The sequence below is a fragment of the Aythya fuligula genome, chromosome 22 (assembly GCF_009819795.1).
Source record: "Aythya fuligula isolate bAytFul2 chromosome 22, bAytFul2.pri, whole genome shotgun sequence".
In the NCBI taxonomy this organism is placed as follows: Eukaryota; Metazoa; Chordata; class Aves; order Anseriformes; family Anatidae; genus Aythya; species Aythya fuligula.
This window is the reverse complement of record NC_045580.1, coordinates 6,850,581-6,872,124: the sequence shown is the minus strand read 5'-3', so window position 1 is coordinate 6,872,124 and position 21,544 is coordinate 6,850,581. Positions and strand designations below refer to the sequence as shown.

At 47.4% G+C, this 21,544-nt stretch overlaps 3 protein-coding genes across 3 annotated transcripts; 2 read left to right on the top strand and 1 right to left on the bottom strand.

Moving 5' to 3' along the window:
- Nucleotides 1-638: 638 nt before the first annotated feature.
- Nucleotides 639-3,138, top strand: LOC116497897 (T-cell surface glycoprotein CD3 delta chain-like). Its single transcript, XM_032201912.1, has 5 exons — nt 639-1,047; nt 1,663-1,863; nt 2,116-2,247; nt 2,453-2,496; nt 2,816-3,138. The coding sequence occupies exons 1-5, from the start codon at nt 708-710 to the stop codon at nt 2,876-2,878; spliced, it is 780 nt and encodes a 259-aa protein (XP_032057803.1). The 5' UTR covers nt 639-707; the 3' UTR covers nt 2,879-3,138.
- Nucleotides 3,139-6,583: 3,445 nt separating this feature from the next.
- CD3E (CD3e molecule) lies at nt 6,584-19,739 on the bottom strand. The gene is made up of 7 exons (XM_032201995.1): nt 19,691-19,739; nt 11,076-11,190; nt 9,603-9,623; nt 8,607-8,795; nt 7,993-8,145; nt 7,102-7,148; nt 6,584-6,742 (listed from the first exon to the last, which is right to left on the bottom strand). The coding sequence occupies exons 2-7, from the start codon at nt 11,158-11,160 to the stop codon at nt 6,686-6,688; spliced, it is 552 nt and encodes a 183-aa protein (XP_032057886.1). The 5' UTR covers nt 11,161-11,190; nt 19,691-19,739; the 3' UTR covers nt 6,584-6,685.
- MPZL2 (myelin protein zero like 2) lies at nt 16,356-21,009 on the top strand. Its single transcript, XM_032201994.1, has 6 exons — nt 16,356-16,410; nt 18,454-18,620; nt 19,249-19,459; nt 19,709-19,853; nt 20,201-20,288; nt 20,824-21,009. Exons 1-5 carry the CDS (start codon nt 16,356-16,358, stop codon nt 20,259-20,261), a joined length of 639 nt encoding a protein of 212 aa, XP_032057885.1. The 3' UTR covers nt 20,262-20,288; nt 20,824-21,009.
- Nucleotides 21,010-21,544: the final 535 nt, after the last annotated feature.

The following is a 21,544-nucleotide window of genomic DNA, read 5'->3' as shown; positions in this document are numbered from 1 at the left end:
TGTGGGGAGCAGTGGTAGCGTGGGGATGTAGGGGTGCTGGGGCTGTAGCTGCAGCTGGGGGGCATATGGCAGCTGGGCACCCATGGGTGCTGGGGGGTGCTGTGGGTGCTGGGGGGCGTCCCTGGGTGCTGGGGGGGTAATGGTAGCTGGAGAGGCTAATGGCAGCTGGAGGGGCTAATGGCAGCTGGGGGACGCAGAGGTGCTGGGGGTCGTACAGCAACTGAGGGATCATATGGCAGCTGGGCACCCATGGGTGCTGGGGGGTCCTGTGAGTGCTGGGGGGGTCCCTGGGTACTGGAACGGGTCCGTGGGTGCTGGGGGGAGTGGGGAGAGTCCATGGGTACTAAGGGGGGCAGTGGCAGCTGGGGGATGTAGAGGTGCTGGGGGTCCTGCAGCAGCTAGGGGGGGCTGGGGCAACTGGGGGAGCATATGGCAGCTGGGCACCCATGGGTGCTGAGGTGTCCCCTGGGTGCTGGGGGGGCCCATTGGTGCTGGGGGGGAGGGAATGGCAGCCAGGGGCCTGTAGCAGCTGGGGGGGACCATAACAGCTGGGGACCCATGGGTGCTGGGGGTTCCATGGTGGCTGAGGGGACCCATGGGTGCTGGGGGATCCATGGGTGCTAGGGGCGGAAGGGATGACAGCCAGGGGTCCATAGCCACCAGGGGGGACCATTGTAGCTGGTGACCCATGGGTGCTGGGCACGTCCATGGCAGCTGATGGGAACCCACAGGTTCTGAGGCACCCATGGGTGCTGTGGGGGCCCGTAGGCACCCGGAGGACCCGCTGCTTCAGGCCCATTGTGCCCTCCCATGGGTGTCAGGGCTGGGCGAGGAGGCAGTCCTCGCTGCCCTCGCAGGAGGAGGCCCCAGCCCCCAGGTTTCCGCTGCCTGACAAAGAGCTGGGTGGCGCGTCACGCCGTGAGAGGAGCTGGCTCCTCTTCCTGCCCCCCAAACTGCTGCCGCTGCTTCACGCCATGCACAGGGGACAGGCCCTGGGCGCCTGGGTGCTCCTCGCCAGCGTGGCCATGGCTGGGTTGGGTGTCCAAGGTAAGTCCCCAGCGCGTCGGGTGCTGCACCCCGTGGGGACATCACCCCCACTGTGCTGTGCTGCTTTTCCGGGGTTTTGAGGCTGGGGTTTTCCATTACAGCTCCTTGGCGTGAGGTTGGCGGGTGTTGGTAGGGAGGAAGGAGCGATTTGGTGCAACAAGTATTGAAGTTCGTTTTCAGTATCACCCTCTGTGGGGTTTTGCCTCGCTTGTTTGGGCTCAGCTCCTGTCCTTGTTGGTCAAAACCTTTCACTGGCTGTTGAAACGTCTCTGCTGCAGTTATACTTCATTACCAAAGCCATCTCTTGGCAGGATGAGGCAGACTCCAACACGCAGTCTGAATGGAGTCCAGGTAGATACCTGGTTCCAGTTTGTTTTCGCTCGATTTGGATCTGTACACTACTCAGAGCTGCATTAAGTAACCACCTATTTTTGCTTTTGCACTGGGCAATCTGCTTTTTTGCAGGGGTTTCTGTTTGCAGTGTCCTTTCCGTGTCTCGGGGGACAGCCTAACACGATGCTGTCTGCAGCAGCCATCTCTGAGTGGGGCTCCTAAGTTCCGCACCACTGCGAGGGGACTCAGCTGTCAAGCTCTCTGCTCTCCTTGATTTTACAGGAAAGGACATAATTGTGAAAGAAAAAAATGAGAAGGTGTTCCTGATCTGTGGATCACTCAAAGAAGTAGTATGGTACAAAGATGGCCAGCAGATAGCAAACACAACGGAGCTGGACTTGGGTGCAATGTACGATGATCCCAGAGGCGTCTATACCTGTGGAAAGGGAGATGTCTCCTACAGGCTCCAGGTGTACTATCGAAGTAAGTGCCAGAAGCCCTGTTTCTAGAGCTACAGGACTGCTTGGAGTTTTTAGGCAAATTTTTAAGAGAAATACTGATTTCACAGAGCTTGTGGCTGGTTCTGCCGGTTGGTGAAAGTCTTGCCAGCTCCTGTCCTAGGTTGTCCTGGCTCAGATGGGCCCAGGTGGCAGGGCAGCCACTGGGGTTGGAGCCAAGGGTCAGGGTCTGGATCGGGGTCCTGCTCTCAGTCCTTGTGTCCTTTTGTGCTTCCAGTGTGCCAGAACTGCATCGAAGTGGACGCTCCCACCATCTCGGGGATTGTGGTTGCAGATGTTATCGCCACCGTCCTCCTGATGGTTGCTGTGTACTGCATCAGTGGCCAGGACAAGGGACGCATGTCACGAGGTGAGGGGAGAGCCCTGCTAGCTGCCTGCGCTTCTCTAGGAGCTGCGTGGTGGCCTTTTAGGGTGCAAGATGCATGTCTACCACGTCTCCCAGAAGAAATAAAAGCACAGAGCTCATAGCAGCCAGCCATTTGGGTTTGTCTGCAAATGCTCACCACACTGCCCATGATCTCCCCGATCTTTCACCGCTGTCTTTCTTTCTTTAGCTTCTGACAGGCAGAACCTGATTGCCAACGAGCAGCTCTACCAGGTGAGCATGCGTGCACTCGTGTGTACGTATTTGGGTGTGTGTGCATGGGTGGCAGGAGCTGCACAGGGCTGCAGTGGTGTGACCATAATGAGGGAGTGGCGTTTGAGGTTGGAAATTACTCTCTGCTGGGGAGCTGACAGCTCCCTCTCCCTGAGTGATGCAGAGGATGGAGCAGGCTCAGCTACCCCATGCTCTGGGGTTGTTCAACTCAAGGGAGCTTGCCAGAATCTTGGCAAAGGGAGGTTTATGCCAGCTTCCCCTGTACCCAGGGCTGGACAGGCACAGTTGTAGCTCACCTTGCCTTTTTTTTTCCCCTTAGCCCCTTGGTGAGCGGGACGATGGACAATACAGCCGGCTGGCACCTACCAAGGGCCGCAAGTGAAGTGGGAAGACAGCAGGGCCAGTGACTGACTCCTTCACACCAGGATTACTGTTACAGCAAAGCCACTGCCAGTACCAGAGAGCACCAACACGTGGCCCTGGCCCTGCCTTTGTGAACTCAGTGCTAGCAGAAGACGGTGTCACTTTTTGCCTGGAGAGCCCTCCAGATCCCTGCGAGGATGGGCTGCTTGTAACATTGTGCTCTTTCCACAACCTGTTGCATTTCTGTATTCCTCTGATTAAAGACGAGCCTTTTCCATAGCCTCTCTGCCCCATCAGTTGTGTTAAGGCCCAAAGACCCACGCAGTCACTGCGGAAGATCAGTGCTGGATGTGATCTGCCTGGATCCCTGCTGCCTGTTCTGGTAGGACACTGCTCTGCCATGGCAGGCAGGGGTCTGTGGCAGTGCCACCCCTCTGTGCCTGGACTCAAATGACATCCAGGCCCAGAATTGGGGAGCGGGGACAGCAGGAGCACAGCAACACTCAGCAGGGTCTGCATCACTCCTGCTAAGTGCCTGGCCGGAGCTGGGGGTGGCAGGAGGCAGCAAACAATAGGATGTTTGCTCTGCACATGCAGGTCCTGGCATCTAAGTGCAGTCTCCGAGCCTCAGAGGCCTGCCAGGTCCCTGGCACCCAGCTAGCCTGCAGGTAGCCTCAGTGCTTCAAGGAGTGAAGTATGAGCAAAGAAGCAAGCTGGGCTGGCTGCCCAGAAGAGCTCGTGTGGGCTAGACCCAAAAAGGAAATGGAAACTGTGAAGGGGACGAAAGCTGCAGCACAGACCATGCAAAACACGTGGCAGCAGAGCTGGCCGGGTAGTGAAGGCCAGAGGCAGCCCTCAGTCCCTGCAGCTCCAATGTTCCTGGGAGGCTCCCCCACACTCCTCTGCCTGAGCATGGCCAAAACGGGAGGCAGGTTGCAGGCAGGATCAGCTAGCAGATGGAAACCTCAGAAACCCAGTCCATGTGCCAGTTGCATACAGCTGTAGGCTGTGTTTTCCTGCTTTTCTCAGAATCCAGGCTCCACGTACCTAAGGCTTTAGAGGGCACCAGGCTCAGAGCTTACTTGAGACTCAATGGTGCAATTCAAGCACCAAAAGAGCTCACATTCAGTTTCATACTTGATGAAAACTGGCCACAAATCTGGTCCGTCTGACACAGCAAACAACATTTTGTCTGTACACAGCTGCGGGTGCACTGCACATGTCCGTACAGGAGTCACCGAGTGATGAGGCTTAGTGAAGAAGAAAGCAACTATTTTCCGGTGGTGTCAGCTCTTTACACAACAACATTTTGCTCTTCACATCTTCACGGTATTTCCCTTTAAACTGCTCTGGTGCAGGGTGAGCCTGATACAGCTGTTACAGCCCAAATGTGCTGTGCCCTCCTTCCATTGGCAAAGCCCTCTGAGCAGGACCTCATTAAAAGAAGTGACCATCAGGCTGCCCGGTTCACAGCAGTTTCATGGCCATCAGACCTCAAAAACAAGTAGCAAAGATGGCTGTATACACCCTGACAGCAGGAGAAACCTCCAGCAGGGCAGGTCTGATCTGTGCACACCAGGCAGGGCGCAGGGGCAGCATTTACAACGGGGCTGGCTGTGGGGGGCTCTGTGCCTCACCCCAGGAGGACACAGCAACGCTCTGTAGCACAGCTAACACAGAGGATGTTGTCACTGGATGTGCACTGATCCCACTGAGATAAGGAGAGCGTGGGATGGCACTGGCTGGGGCAAACAGTAGGCAAGTATATGGCCCTAGAAGCTCCAGGGTGTAGCTTGAAGCAAAATTTGTACACCCGGAGCAATCCGGGCTTCTCACATCCCACCCGTGGCAGTGCTCCCTATGGCCAGGCTCAGTAAGCTTCCCTGGAGCAGTGCTGATTTGCAAAAGATGAGAACCTGACCCAGAATAGTGTCAGAGCTGCTGGGGGTTAGTGCTCTCTGTATCTTGCGATCTCCCTCCTTGATGTTTAATGCTTTGTATGGTAAACCCAGCTGTACTGCCTTCAAACCACATCCTGCAGGGTAAGTACAGCAGTCTCAAGCATGAACTTCACTGGGGTGTTCATCTCCCCATGCCGAAACTCAAGGGCTAAACCACCCCCAGCCCCCACTGCTGCTGCTGTTTCCTCTGCAGAGCTGTTGCTCCTCTACAGAGCAACAGAAACGTGGCTTGCTCAGCCAGCCAGGCTCAGGCCACACATCAAGATGTTCCCACACATCAAGCATCTCCGCTCTTTAAGTTAGGACCTGTCCCACTGCTGCTGCTTTGGGAACTGCAGCTCTTCACATCATGCAGGTTTGGAACTGCTAGGCTGAGTTCAAGTAGTTTTTCTTTAATAGAAGCATAAACACAGCGGAAATCTTTTCGATGCATATCTGGAGGCTCTGTCTCCCATTTTATTAATATAGTACAATTTTTAAATGTATATAAAGAAAGCTGAAACACCTTTACCAATGGCAAGGCAGCCTGCCATCTTTCTAATAGAGCCCAAGCAGAACTCAAGTGGGGAGAGAAAGGGCAGCCGACAAGGACAGATCATGAGAATCTGCAAGTGATGATAGTTCTGGAAAATGAAACTCCAGCAGCAAATGCACTTGTACAGCCTTCAGGGCACAAGCCAGACAATGAAATGTTTTTATCGTAGACTATGCTATCCTAGAGTACACTATACAATATCAGTAAAAACGGAGTCCTTGAAGTCTCTGGGATGAGGACAACACAGCAAAAGAGTTAGGTGCTCCCTTGGATTTTGTGGGTCCCAAGCATTGCCTCTGAGGCCCCAACACGTTCCTCTCAATTCCAGCAAACAAGCTGCTGCAGAACAGAGTGCTGGTCCTGGGGCTGAGCCAAAGGGTCTCACTTCTAATCTGGGAAACACAAAAATCCCTGCTGTGCTGTCTCAGTCAGACTGCAGAGGTGATACTCATTGATTGCTAAATGGGGGTCATATCTTAGCTGTAATATCTAAGAGCCCCATAATCTAATAGTAACGAAGATCTAACACTCAGCCAAGCACTTTAATTTCCTAGCTGGCTTTCAGATGACATGGGAAGGTGCCAAATTCCCGTGTGACCCATTAAGGATGTCCTGACAAAGGTCTGAAACACAAAGGACTCTGCATGCAAAGGGGTACTCAGCCCCCCCCATTCTCCACAACAGGGCAGGGGGCTGCACAGGCCTGTCTGCATGTACTGGTAGAAATGCTTCTCAATTTTTTAAAGGAAAACTCATTTTTTTCTTTTAACTGAAATATTTGCTTTCAAAGCAGTGGCCTCGCTACAAAAACGTACATTTTCTTTTTAACATACTGCCAGCCTCTGTTCCTTTTTGTTACGGTCATGGGCAGCAAAAGCTAAGAGCCTGAGAGCAGGGTAAGGTCAGAGGCCAGTTGCCCTGAGAAGGCCCCACTCCTCAGCCTCCAGCTACCCAGGAGGCACAAGGAGCGAGTGGAGGCACTCAGGGCAGGAATGAAATTGGAGGGGAAATTCAGCATGTAACTGGAGCAGAGAGAGAGCAGTACAAGGAGAAAGGAGGCCAGGAACAATGAGTGAGGCTCCAGTCCTTTAATGAGAAGGAAAACTTCTCTTGCCAATAGTCGCATTTGTTTCTTATCCCTAATGTCAGACTGAAGGAACATCGTGGGGTGGGACAGCATAGGGCAGCAGGATGCCTGTCCTGTCCAGCCACCTGGCTTACCCCAAAATGCCTGGGCCTCAGCAGGCCTGCAGAGAACCGGTAGCAAGCTGGGCAGAAGCACTCGACTCCTCTGCACTGTTTTCCACCCAGCCTGTCTTCTGCGGGAATTTCAGAAGCCCCTGGATTCCAGGCCTGCATACACCTCCCGCTGGCCTTTCCGGATGGGCTGTGGGAACAGCAGGGGTGTTAGTTCAGGAATCTTTATTCACATACCCTCAAACACTCCAAGGTCTTGGTCGACACAATACTTAGAAAAGAAAAAAACACAACAGAGAGACTAGGGACAGCGCTGCTTTGGCACTGTGCAGCCTGCAGGAAGCTGCAGTTCTGCTCCTGACTCCCCGTGCCATCACCAAGAGAAGGGGCCCCATCCTCAACACCTTTTTCCTCCACCCCCGGAAAACTTGGAGGTGGACTGGATGCTTCATCAAAGGAGAAACAAAGCACAAATGCTACAGATTCCCAGCTCTGGCAACCCTTCCCCAGCCCACAAAGAGAGGAGGAAAAAAAGCATGTTCTCCATACCTCATAGTCTGGGTTTGGAACAGGGGGAGGACGCTGCATCTTCTGACCTACAACAGAGACAAAGAGGGGTCATCCTTGGTGATGGTTCCTTTAACATAGCACGATGGACTTTCACAGAGATGATCCCACGTAAATGCATACCATGGGTAATGCTGTATGGCTTTATTATGAGCATAAAGCATTTAAAGACCCCTTGCTGCAGTCCAGAGGCCTTCTGATCACTTAGGAGGAAATTCATCTTTCTTCTTCAAGAAGAACTACTTGAAAACACGAGAGCCCCGTGACCACAGGCCCAGGCTACAGCTCCACAAATGGGTACCAGACCTATACCCCCCTGGCTTGGCAAGCTGCATAGGCGTGAGCACATCACATTTCTGTCAAACCCGACACACAACGGGCACAATGAGCATACAGCAGGGAATTCAGACCCACTGAAAGATTTATATCAGCTTTGTGGATGCTAGGGAAAAAAATGGCAACGTCTGATCTGCACAAAGGCAGCGTGGTGAAGTCACTACCCTGCATCTTTTTATCCCAGCATTTATAATCTATGAGCAGCTGAGTGGGCCAGGACCAGGCTGGGTTTGCTGGCCACACTCACAAGCTAAGCATCTGCCGTACGGTGTTTGCTTCATCACGAACTCAGTGCTGCTTCACAGCAGCCTGGGAAATGGTTTCCTATGGGCAGGAAGCCTTTGACACAACACAGCAGCCACATCTGGCCCCTACAGAAGGCTGCCCAGAGCAACAGATGTGGCTATCAGGAGCGGAGTTTGGCAAGGCCTTGGGGGCTTGTGGGGAGCAGAGGATTCTCTCACTCAGCAGGCAAAGTGCTTCATTTAGCACTTAGCGGACGTCACAGAGAGCAGAAATATCCAAAATAGCTCTTACCTCGTGGCCGACTGCCAGCACCAGCGCTCGGTCTCCCCTTCCTGTCTTTGCTGAAGTAGTAGACCAAAATCAGCAACCCAAAGGTGATGAGCAGATCCGCAATGATGATCCCTGTCACAGTCAAGGTATCCAGCTCCCTGCAGTTGGTGCACACTGCCAGGAGGAAAGACAAAGGTGCTCAGAAGCCAGGTACCCCGTCTTGTCAGCAGAGGACTAAGGGAAAGGCTACAAATCTAAGATGTCAGTGAAGTGCTTTCTGCTCGCTATGTCCAGGCCTTACTTATCTGTTAATGCTAGTGGAAAAGATAATGGTTTTGAGTGAGGAGTAAAGAGCAAACAGAAAGGAAGGAGGAAGGCCCAGACCATTATATCCCCTCTCCACTTCAATCTGCACATGGTCTCAGGGACCACTGTGTGCAATACCTTCACTACGCTCTACTGTTTGGCATAGCCTGAGCAAGGCATCTCCTTGCAGAACCTCTGCAGAATAGCATTCACTCAGCCCCACAGCACTGCGAATCAGGCCTCATCTCTTTTATCATCTGTCAGTGAAAGATGTAGGCTTTACCTCTAGTCCATGTAGATTCTCATAGACCAAGTGCCTTTTCACTCACCTCTGGCCTTCAGGTACATGTAGATATTGTCATTACTCTTTATACAGGTCAAATTGAGAGGAGAACTGTCATGATTCTTTTTAATGAAGACATTGCCTTCAGTGTCTGGACTTTCTGGACTCCATTGTACTGCCTCAGACATGAGATATGTGACTTTCACCGTGGTTCCAGAAATATCCACCTGGAGATCTTCATGGGAAGATGGGCCTACAAGAAGGGAAATCATCATTACAAAGAGCTTCTGGCAAGCTTCCCTGCCCACCCTTGATTCCACCAAAACAGTTTTCTCTGCTCATTCCTTGATTTTACTGAACCATGTAAATTCCCTATGTATGCATTTTCTGCATGCACATTTACTTTTAGTTTTCACACTCATCTCTTTGCAGTACCAGGCAGCATCAAAACACCATCACAGAATGTTCAGCTTTATGTTGGAGTCTGTCCACACACCACTGATAGTTTTGTTTATCCATGTGTTTGCTGGTCCCAGCAAATATCCAACCCTGCTTGAGAACCACTAACTGCAACTAGGGGCAACTCATTATAGCTGATTTCTCTGAACAGTGATGGCAGTAGCAACTAAGGCACAGGAAATGTTTCCCTCCCAACGTACTGCTTGAATTCAAATATCTCTAGTCCTTGCCCATGAAGCATCTACAGCTTTTATATCATATCATATAATGAAGAATGACAGTAAAACACACTTACCCGTCAGTTCTTCATCAAAAACTTCAAGGAAACAAAAAGTAAGTGTTGGCAAATCAGCCCACTGTTATCCCATTGCTTGCCGCTCTCTGAAAATGCCCAACCCTACTTCAAGATCACTAACAATGATTAGGGACAATTCACGACAGCCAATGGATGGGGATTTTTCTCCTATCCTACAATATTTGTAGAATTCAAACACTTCCATTTGACTAAGAGTTCTCACTTGTGAGGCACAGTTCGTCCTTTTAGTGTAATAAATCATTAAGAAAGCTGCTCAAATACACTTACCCTCCTGAGCTGCGGTGCCACCTACAAAAGAAAGAAAAACGTGTGTTAAGCAAATTAGCTGCTGATATCATATACCTTTCCTACTTCAAGGATATTGTTTCTGAATTCAGCTGCTTGAAAGACATGTTAATTTTTTTTATATTTGTGCTAAATAGAACATTATGTTAACTGAGACAGGATGTTGTTTTAAAATGAAGTATTTTTCTTCGGAAGCCATTTTTAACATAGAGTAACGCACAACAGAAATCTGAATGATTTTTGAGCCTGTTTAGAAAAAGATTTATTGCACGGAGTACACCCTACAATTTTGCTTTATTACCATGGGCCAAGGAGTGCTGGAAAATCATGCCTGTTTTCTGCAGTGAGTGTAGCCGTGCTCTACAAGAATATGCCACTGGTAGAATGGACCCTGATGCTCAATTTAAGTCTGTAAAGTGGTTTTCCTACATGATTTTTCTCTCTTTGTAGGAAACAAGTATCCCCATTGAAGTCTGGAGCTAAAGCATTATAAAAAAGTTTTTAGGAGGTCTGAATCAGACTTGTGATCTGCTTTAGACATGGTTGTAGATAGAAAGGATCCTAAATAGGTAAAGGAATGAGGTGTATTTAAGAGTTTAGTGCTGTTGTCTCAATCCAGGTAATGCCTGATCTACAATAGGAGCTACTTTTAACAAAATTGTAGATTTGAAATTACACAGGCACAGGACTTTGCTGGAGAGAAGGCTACCAGGTGATTTTTTTCTTTGTATAAAATGAATTTAAATGTGAAAAAGAACGGGACATTGCCAAACCAAATGTTCTCAATTTTCTCACAGAATAGCAGTTGGTATTTGCAGCACATTGGCACAGTAGTGGTAGTCTTACAGCAGTTTTCTTTTAGTTACCTTTCAAAATTATCTTTCATAGTTACCAGCTTATTTATAGTTTTACAGATACTCCTCATTTTATCTTAAACAGCTTTTTAAATGCTGGTCAGTTGAAACTGGTAATGTAGAAAATGCTGCCCCTACCTTGGTATCACAGTGAATCTGAACTCAGAATGGAAGTTATTCACCCTTGATCACAGAATGTTTTAAGAAAAGTGCATGACTAAAGAGTAGAAATAAAATAAGAATCAAATTCAGACCCTCATAGTTCACGCTGCTGTGGAAAGTAACGCCTGAAGTTCCAGCTCTTAACTTCACCCACGCTGCTGCATATATTCTGGAGACCAGGTGTTTTAGCGAATGAGCCAGCAAGCAAAAATTCCATAGGGACCTTAGGTTCTTCCTCTAGCCTGAGAAGGTTGAATTCCCATTTTTCTGTCCTCTGAGGGGAACACTCAGTTTGGAGAGCAGCAGCTGGACTTGCCAGTTTCAGAAGATGTGGATGCATGTACTTTGCAAAACCAGCCGCACACTCCCATGCTTTCTCTGCTGCACCCCTGGCAGCCACCCTTCGGATCCCAGTGGACTTCTGGCCAGCTCTACTCACCCACACACAGCAGGAGTCCCAGGAAGGGCAAGGACAGCTCAAACCTCATCCTTGTGTTCCTCCTTTTCTTGCTCTTCTCTACCATTGCCGATCAGATTGGCATCACTAAGGCTGGCTGTGAAGGAACAAAGAACACGTTGGCATTTCAAGTTCTCGCTTACAAGAAAGACGCCCAAGATTTTTTCCTAGAATTGTGTACGGCAATGAATGGAGCAGTGCCGAGGAGACTCACTGTTTCCAGCGAAACCAGCAAGCAGCCAAGAAAGACAGAACACAAACGATAAAATGAACCCACTTCAGGAAGCGTGGAGGCTCAAAATGTCTTCCTATAACGTCACTGGCAGCAAGGGGTGGCTGCTCTGCACCAGCGCAGTTGGAGACCTGTTGTAACTGCTTTAGGAGCAGCCGGAGAGATAAACAAGCCCGTATTCATAACAACTTTTCAACATGAGTTTTTTCAAAGTTCAAACTACCGCAAGAAACTTCACATACTGAGGGAATCGGCAAAGGAACCAGAGACACTACAAGAAGCTCAACACCCAGAAACACCGCATGGCCAGCAGTGCTCAGACACATCTGACCTGTCCCCTCGGAGGGTTTAACAGAATCAGAGTTTGGGTTGGAAGGGGCCTTAAAGATAACCTAGTTCCAGCCCCTGCCATGGCCATGGGCAGGGATGCCTCCAACGAGACCAGGTTGCTCAAAGCCCCATCCAGCCTGGCCTTGAACAGTTCAGGGATGGGGCAGCCACAGTTTCTCTGGGTGACCTGTTCCAGTGCCCCACCACTCTTATAAAGAATTTCTTCCTACTATCGAATTTAACCTATTTATCCTCTTTCAGTTTAAAGTCATCACTCCTTGCCCTGTCACCACACTCCCTGACGAAGCGCTTGGCACCGGCTCCTTTCAGTTTTTCCATGGACTACCTTCGAGCCTGATAACCCGAGTGAAAGTGGCCTGATTCCACTAGAGGGGGCTCCTGCCCCTGCCAAGGTGCTGTCAGTGTGCCTGCCTCTGCAGCGTGCAGCAGGGAGCTTTCTCCTCGCAAACTTCTGCTTCAGGCAGCGAAGACCTCCAGGGGCTGGGGCAGGGACCTTTCCAGGCTTTGCAGGGACGGTGGCATGCCGAACACCTTGTCTTTCTGTCTTCCTGTGCTTGAAGCCTGCAGAGGTAGCAGAGCTGCTATTAACGGTCGTGAGGGTACTGGGGATTTTTAGCGTCCCTGCCCGAAGGAGACACTCAAGGCAAGCCAAAGCTTTCCCCTTCCACGAGGGTGCACTACGCTTTGGCACCTGCCCTGCACATCTCAAGGGACCCCAGATGTATGGATGGATGGAGCTGGCTTTTTGCTCCTTCCCCAAAACTTGCTATTTAATGACGTGGCTAATCACAATGCTGTGGGACTTTAATTTATTGAGGAGCTCCCCTTAGCTGTCAGACTTTTTTACTTATCTGTTTCAAAACGAAAAATGATTATATTACTGCTAGTGGTGCCTGGGACTCGGCGCTCTTGTAACAGCTGGATTCAGCACGTTTTGAAACAAGATGATGAAGGTTAGTAAAAGATTGCAAGACTGGAAGAGACCCTCCTCCCCAGTTTGTGCATTAAACAAATGTGGTCCTGACTGAGAGCCGGGGTTGTTGCTCAGTGGCCAAAGGGCAGCGGCAGCGAGAAACATGCTTGTCCTGCTGGACTCTGCATGGGCTGCCTGAGGATAAGAAGTTGCTGCTACGCAGACAGGTGATTTTAAGAGGTGCCAGCCCAGTCTGCGGGAAAGATGTGGAGCTGATGTGAGGACTGCTGGAATGAAGCACAACAAAAGGCCAAAGTGCTAACCTGGAAACTCCTACAGCCTGACTGCCCTGCCGGATGAGTCGATTACCTGTAACACAGAGGCACTGATCCATGCGGAGCTGGGGGTGCCTGAGGGTTTTCTGCAGTGATCAGCATGTAATTGGTGGCATCTTGTGCTGAAGAAAGCCATGAACACGAAACCAGCCCAGTGGGACTGAGCCAAAATCAAATGACAGGCTGAGGACGGGAGCTGTGGAGCCGTGCTGTTTAACGCTGCTCTAACCACACAATTGTGACCATGTGTGAGGGAAAGTCCCAGAACCAGGGCTGTATACTTAGCTCCACTTGCCTCCCACAATCTAAAGAGAAAATCCTGTTTTATTGTCTAGAAAGCATTAGCCAATGCTGAAAATTGTTGTGCCCTTCCCTTCCGAGCATGAACTGCAAGTAAAATGTCCTGGTAGCAGGGTGTAGTTGAAGTTAGAGCAAGAAGTTTGTCAGACAGATGCCACTGCATGGCTTTACCTTGAGGCTTGGCTGTTTCAGGTGTGAAAGTCACTCCTTGGACTAGACTTCATTATTTCAGTCTCTGCTGACTGCTTATCTCTGACACATTTGGGAGGAATGGAGCCTGGGGACCACACAGCTCTAGGAATCACTTGTTGTAGCTTTAAACGTTTTTTAACACCTCAGTAAAACAGAGTAAAAGCCAACTGCTTGAGCTGACAGGTAGAGGAGATTGGTGAGTGATGGTCTCCACACAGCCAGCCTGCCAGAAGCAGCCTGCTGCAGCTCTGCGCTCTCCATGGGACAGCCTCAGCATCCTCAGAAGATGCTGCTGCACTAGGTATGTTTTCTTTCCCCATGGGACCACTATAAAAAGTCATTTTCAGACTAGAAGAATTGACAGCATCATTTCCCCAAAGAACAAATTCTAGGAGCCATCATCAGGATCACGTTTCCCTGTTTCTACATATGCAGTGAATAATTTCTCTCTTCTGAGGAGAGCCAATCAAGACCCAAACATTTGGTCTGACACCGCTGCAATTCCAACAGATAAGCTTCTTTCAAATCAGGAAAGTCTTGCTTGGAAAGACTGGACCAGCCTCTCACACCTGAGTAAGAATCCAGTGGTTAAAAAACAGAGCCTGTGCAACCATGCTTCAAGTTCAGACCTGAGCTGATGTTGCCGAGCAGCAATTACATCTCCTAGGACTGTTAGAGATCTGCAAGCTATTCAAGAAATTCTGCAGAACAACCAAGCATAGCAAGGGCTAATCCCCTCCAGCACATCCTACCTGAATGCATTGAAAGTAATGCCCATGTTCTTCGTCCCTGGAGCACGCACAGTGAGCTCCACATGTCTGAGATATGTCAGTCTACCTACAACATGCTAAAATAATGATTTGTATGACAGACAATAATTAGTGCTCAAGATAAAGATCTCCTGGGCAGAATAAGATGACAGAACTCAGGAAACATACACAGAGTTTATGTTTATGCATAAACCATAAGCATAAATTTGATATTTTAAGCCACAGGAAGACTCCCTTTCTCTTCTAATGATTCTCTTCTTGCCAATTGTCCTCTTCAGAACTGTGTTTTGCACACCTCTTTTCATTTCTATAACTTCATTTCCTCCCACGATTTTTTGTCATCATAAAACTCCTCTTTCAGCAATACAGGAACCTTGGAATGTTCCCTTTTGTGCTTCCCAGAGCAAACAGAAAACGATCGGCTCAGTTGTGCACAAAACCCTCTAACCTTGTCATTCCAGGTTAACTTTTAACCCTCAGTGTGAAGGATGCTTTTTTTTCCACAACAACTCAGCTCCAGCAAACTGACTGCTGAGCGCTCTCACAGACACCTGAAAGAAAGTCTGAAAAGAGATCGCTCTGTCTGCAAAAGAGATACCCTCTGTCTGCAAAACAAACAAACAAACAACAAAACAAAAACACAACCCGGCCTAATAAATGTTTACAGTGGCAGTGAAAGCAATGGAAATGATGTTTTGGAATGGTAACTGAATGGAAATCTGGGGAGGTGCAGTGATGAAGAGGTAACACAGGGCCAAATTATTCCAATGAAAATAGACACGTGGTACCTCAGAGCTATTAGCAGAGACAAGATTCCCTGTTCTGTTCTGTGGGCAGCTTGTGAGGCTGATGTCCTCGGTGTTTTTCAGTATTGGCAAAGTTTTAGCTTGGTATTTACAAGTTAAAAATGGATTCAGCACTCTCCTCAGAAACTGCTGCAAGGATGTGACGAGCAAACGGGAGGAGAGATGTTTGCATGGCTGCTCGTTAGCAGGGATTCTCAGAGTCCTGCTGCTGTCTTCTTTCCATCAAAACCTTGTTCTGACCAGCACTGACATCTTGGTGTGTCCCAGGCAATCCAGAACCTCCCAGTTGCAGACTACATTGCTGCACGAGAAGACTGCCCTCACTCTGAGCTGAAGGGAGCCCTTCAAAACACAAATGTTAGTGGCATCCTCCCCCTTCCTGCCTTGGCATCCCTGCAGAGGCCATTAGCACCAGGCACAACTAAAGCTCCTAACCCGGGGTGGCTGCTTGGAACTAGACCAGGGGTCATACACGAACACAGCCGCAGCCAGTAGCAAGTGAAACGCTGTTATATGATTTATGGTCTGCTAACACAAACATTCTGCTATTGCTGACACACATGTACATCTCACTTTCACGCTCTCACAACATCCATGTGCCACTAGGAAAACATTTTGTGTCCCAGTGAGTTTCTCTGGTGCTTTGTGCTGCTTGTTAAGCTCAGTGGGGCTTCCCCAGCTGTGCCTGGGCTGTCACTGGGCTTGACTCATATCCTATGTCCTCGTCTTTTGACTTTTCCAATAATTTCACAAACACTAATTAATGCAGTTTCTCCATTCTTCTGCAGGATGAAGATCACCTCAATTTAACTATAGGTATCTGTGTTGCACCTTCCACCCCCTGAATGCATTCCCAAATTACTGCTACGGGTAGTCTGTTTTGGCTTTTTTTTTTTATATATATATGTGTACTATTTGCAGGTTTTTATCAAACAAGTGGCCCTTGTTCCTTCAGGCTACCTGTAAATAACCTAAGGCAAATTTATGAGCAAAATTACCTCCCCCAAGAGGGGAGTGGTTTCAAGTGGAAGCTGGGAGGAGGGATGATTGCAACACAAAAGAGCAAAGGAATATGGGAGGCAGAAGAAATTAATCTTACCTTGAAAATCTCCCTGTTTTACGCACAAGTGATCTGTACCTGCCGGCCGCACCTTGCCTTTCATTGCATGGGCTGGGAGCAGTCCGTGACTCAACCAGGAAAAGGCACGCACGTTGCCTTGCAGCACAAACCGAGGGAAAGGAATTTGCTCGACTGTCCCGAGAAGGCTTTGAGAAATTTGCCTTTCATCCAGCTCTTGAGTGCCTGAAACAAACTTCTCTTCCCTGCGCTGCTCAGCCTCCAGAGTACGGAGTTGTCTTCCCGATGTTTGGCCTCACCTGGCTGGGAGCTGTGCTCTTCCTTGGGGTACAGCTCCGAGGTAAGGAAACCTGATATTGCCTGGCCTCCGTTGCCATCTTGACTTTCCTCTTCTCATCCCTTAATTATCAACCTCATTAAGGCAGTGACTTTGTAGGAGGCTGAGATATTTGCTGTGGACAATTGCTGCGATTCTTTTGGTGCTGGGTTTACTTGCAAGTGATTAAATTTCTCTGAAACAGGTTTAGGTGTGTTTGAGAGGAGGAAGAACACCGCTCTAATTCTGAGCTAAGGTTTCACATCTTTCCCTTTCCTGCCTCACTCTTTCATCCCAGCAGGAATCTGGACTTTACTCTCGGATGTTTGTTTTCTTTTTTTATTATTATTATTTATTTTCTTTCTGCCTTTGTTACTAGACAATCAGAGATTGTTAAACAGTTTAGATCCTTTACATGACAATAAATCAGAATGACGGCAAAAAAGTCCCTTGATTTTTCAGTGGTTTATATCAGTATAACTAGAATCAAAATTTGGTCTGGGAACACCATGTCCTCCTTACCTAAAGGCATCAGCACACATACTCTTAGTAATTTGTCTTGAATAAAAATATATTTTACACTTATTTTCCCACACTTGTTCTTTTAAAGAAATTTAAAATGAAATCGGGACAACTTGACATCAAATATTTGGAAAAGAAACATGATCTCAGCCAATGAAGTTTTCAAGTGTGTGCACCCTCAGTGGTTTGGCATTTCAAATATTTTCTCCTTTGAGAAAAGGGATTATTTGTCAAGAAATTCTTTGGCTATGAGTTGTTTTCAGATAGAGGAAATGTATTAATTTGCCACGAATCCATATTTTACAACCCCAGATAAGCTATTTTATCCCTGAGTCACACTGGGGTAAGTTAATTCATCTTCCTAAAGTAAGAGGAAATTATTTTTTTTTCCTCTGTTAGCAGGTTTTTTTTTCCTTCTATAAATGGGTAAAGGGAAAGTAAGGGGAGTATATTATCAGGAACAGGGAAGACTGTCCCCTTCCAGAGCAGGAGTAGCAAGATCTTTCAATTGGCACTGCTGTTTGGTGGAAATTATCCCACTAACCCAGAGGTACAACATTTGGCCAGTTCAGAGGCCTTTTTGTTTTCGTATTTTTCATTTTCCTTTCAGTGTCTTTATGTTCCCTCTTGCTCATCTCTTTCTGGGTAGGCTACCTTGATGTTAATTTACTTTTAAAGCAGCAGCTGTGGTGGTTTCCTTAAGAGAGGATGTTTCTTTGACAAACAAACACAGATTCGCCTCCATGATCTCCTGTGGAATTCCTCAACCTGCTTTCCCTATAATTGTCCAGTGGTGTTATTAACCTTCTCAACAGACACTTACATAAATAAGGGCAGTTTTCACCATGGTATTTGTGCCACACAAACTGATAATACAAAGCCTGTAAAAGAAAGTTCTGGGATGGGAGATGGCAACCATTCGTAGGTGCTTAGCAATGCTTCTTGGACGAAAAGAGATGGTTTTCTGGAGAAATCTGGGTGGGGAACTGATTGCAATAGAGTGTAAATCACCTGCCATCATGTGATGAGGACTAACACGTGAAGTTATACTGCATCTTTAGTGCTAATCAGGAGCATATTGCAGGAGGGCTGCCATTTACAAGTGTACCTCCTAGATGTTGTTTGCTCATGCCTGAAGGAGACATTTCCCCCAGAAAACAAACCAAGGTGTATTGTTCCTATAGGAGAGTCCCTCTCAGTGGTCTCTTCTCAGCTAGGGATCAGATCTGTCAGTGTTTAACTGTGCAGCCACAAAACTACAAAGGAAGCATTGTAGCAGCAATACAGATGAAAGCAAACTCCAATGAAACGAGCACTGTGCAACCTGCATATCAGCTGGCAAAAACCTTGAAGCACATGGGATCTTTTGAATTCTGCATAAGCAGGACTACCTCCCTCAGTAATTAAATCTATGGGATTTGAATGTTAGGTTAAACATTACTAAGGATAAAGCAGACTCCTGCATAGATCAAACAAAGATAAGTGATGATTTTACTCTAAACAGTAGTTTTGTTTACCTCTAACCCTTTGCTGTTTTTTCTGCAGCACTGTGGCCCGTCACAGCCCTCGAAGTTTACACTTCCAGGGAGGTGGATGCTGTGAATGGCACTAACCTACGTTTAAAATGCACCTTCTCCAGCAGCAGCCCTATTAGCCCGCAGCTGTCAGTGACGTGGAACTTCCAGCCTGAGGACCTGAGCTCTCATGAGCCAGTGAGTGAGACCTTTATGCTTCATTTCATTGATGCTCACTTGCTCAAATGAACACTCCTAGGGCCCAGCACTGGCTGGGAAACAATCCCAGGTGTTGGTGTGGGCAAGCACAGCCAAAACACAGGAGTAAGTACATCTTGGCCCTTTTCTCTGCAGTTCATAAGGATTACTCTAAGCAAGAAGTTTTGTTTACAGAACCTGGTTCAAGAAACAATTTTTATATTTAGTTTTGGGAAATCGGGGTTAAAAGATTTGGGGCCTGATGAAACTGCACATGCTTATAGGCGAATCTGGTCTTAGTTAACATCCTGCACCTTACAACTTACGATTTTCTTTGGCCAACATGTCAGGGTAAGCAGATCAACAAGTACTGCAGTATAACTGAAAGACCACAGAACACAGGCTAACAAAGCCTTAGGCCTGAGCAGGACTGAGATCTCATGGCTGTTGGAGCAAGGGTATGATCTTTTGAAATTGCCTCAGAGTTCATCTGAGAGAAATTGAGCCAACACAACTCTCCTCATCTTAGGTCATGTGTCTTAGCTGGTGCCACTCCACTTTCACATGCTGCTTACATCAGAAACACTGTAAAAAACTACAGGAATGACAGTTTCTTTCTTTTTTGTAGGTATTTTATTACCTCAAGGAGCCCTACAAGCTGTCTGCTGGACGGTTCAAAGGGCGAGCCACTTGGGATGGCAATATTGAGCGTTATGATGTTTCCATTGTTATCTGGAATTTACAGCCCACTGACAATGGGACATTCACCTGCCAGGTGAAGAACCCACCAGACGTTGATGGCACAATTGGTGAAGTGCGACTCAGAGTTGTGCAGAAAGGTGAGAGGCCAAGAACCCCACCAGAGGTTATGAGTTTAGCCAGTGCAAAACATTGGCAGGTCTTCCTGCACACTTGGAAAAATGCATGGAAGCAAAAGGATTATAAGGAGAAAGCATGAGGAAAGTTCATGGATATAACAGAAAAAAGAGCTTAAGAAAAGGTTATGTTCATGGATAGAGGTACCCAGCCTAATACCAGGAGCACTCAGTGTGTCCCTCTTGTTCATTTACCTGTTTCTCTCCATGCAGTGCATTTCTCAGAAATCCACTTCCTTGCCATCGCCATTGGGTCTGCATGTGCTCTGATGATCATTGTGGTGACAATTGTGATTATATGTCGACACCATCGGAAGAAACAGCAAGAGAAGACGACTGAGGTGTCAGATACTGAACTGTAAGGACAAAGGGGAAAGAGAGAGAGAAAGGCTTCTGTGAAAGCTTGTTAAATATATCTTCATGGCCACTCTGATTCATTGGCTTGGACCCTGCACTAAGCATCTACAATGCAAACTGCTAACACAATTAGCAATAATTGGCTGCTTACTTGCAGTCAGAACAGAGCCCCAGGATGAATGAAGTTTGCAGTCCTTGTTTTGCTCTTGCCTTTCGAGGTGGCTCCTCATGTGAGGAAGAGCCTGCATAACTTCTTGTTGTATATTATGTATGTTATATATAACTCAGAACCTGACAGCTGCTCAGGATATCTGATGCTGATCTTTTTTTTTTTTTTTTTTTTAATAGTAAAGAAAAGGAGAAGCTGAAGATCAGAGAAGAAAAGGAAGCTACTCCATTAGAAGACTAGAGGTCTTTGGTAGTATATACAATGCAGGTATCTATTCAAACATTCTTTAGTTAATGCTTTCTTGTTACTTACACATTTCACTTCTGTTCACAGTCAGCAGGCCATGGTAGCCATGAACATGAACAACTGAGACCATAGTCACATTTTGCTTTTGAGGAGCCTTCAGAGAGAGACTGATAACTGAACAAGCAGTGGCAACATAACTGCCTCTTAACCATGGGAGTGATTTCTCCACCTTATTGTCGAGGTGCAATGATGTTTCCTATCATAGTAGGAAAGCCGTTATTGCTGCTTTCCATAGCTTGTCTGCTATGTGGATGGAGAAATGAATTAATTTCCTTTCACTAGTTTTGAATCTATGTTGGGATTCATTTAATCTTTATTTTAAATTGCTACAGGAAGACTGAAACTCTTTCCAGATTTGCTGGCTTTGCTGAAACATCTCAGCCTAATTTTTAACCACTCAATTTCTGAGGTCAGCAGATGCCTCTACTATGTTTATTTTCAACAATAATCCTGAGTAATCAATCTGTTTTGTTTTTCTTATAATCTTTCTTCTTAGGTACTTCTGAAGCAGATGGTGAGAGCTTGTAATTTTGGATGTTAGAACAAAGCTGAATTACAGACGCCTGATGCTGCAAGTGTGGTATCCCTGCTCGACCTGAAATTCTTGCAAGAAAAGAGGGTGACATTAACATAAGTTGTAAAGTGTTATTTCCTTCATTGAAGCGAAACAGGAGGAACTTGCCTCATGAACAAGGAAGTTTACTTAATCTTCACAGCTGTTGAACGTGAACAATTAGGCTCTGAAGATGAAAAAATCACAGAAGTAAACAAAGTCAACATAATGCTACGACAGCAGACTGAGTATTTGCCGTGTCTGAGCAGACACACTCTTGCACCTTAAAATTTAAAAGGTACATTTGTGGTGCCTAATTTTTCTACCCTCAAAAACCTGTTTGATGTCACTAAGAGGATGACTAGCTAAGTGAGGGATCAGAGGGGCCACTAGCTGCTACAACCTTTATTGTCTTTTTGCAGAAAGAACACTTTAAGCTGAAAGTGTTTCTGAATGTATGCTGTTTCTTATTAGGGGTCACATTTCCCTGTGGGTGGGTTTTTATATTGGTCTTTCTCAACTTCAGTACACTTTGTAAATGTGACAGCAGCAAAGACTGCCTTCCCCTGCGCAAAGCGTGGCCATGTGCTTTGGCAGCTCCCCTTCTCTCATTCCCCTTCTCCTGGTGCACCCCAGACTGCTCTCCTTTCCTTCTGCTTCTCCG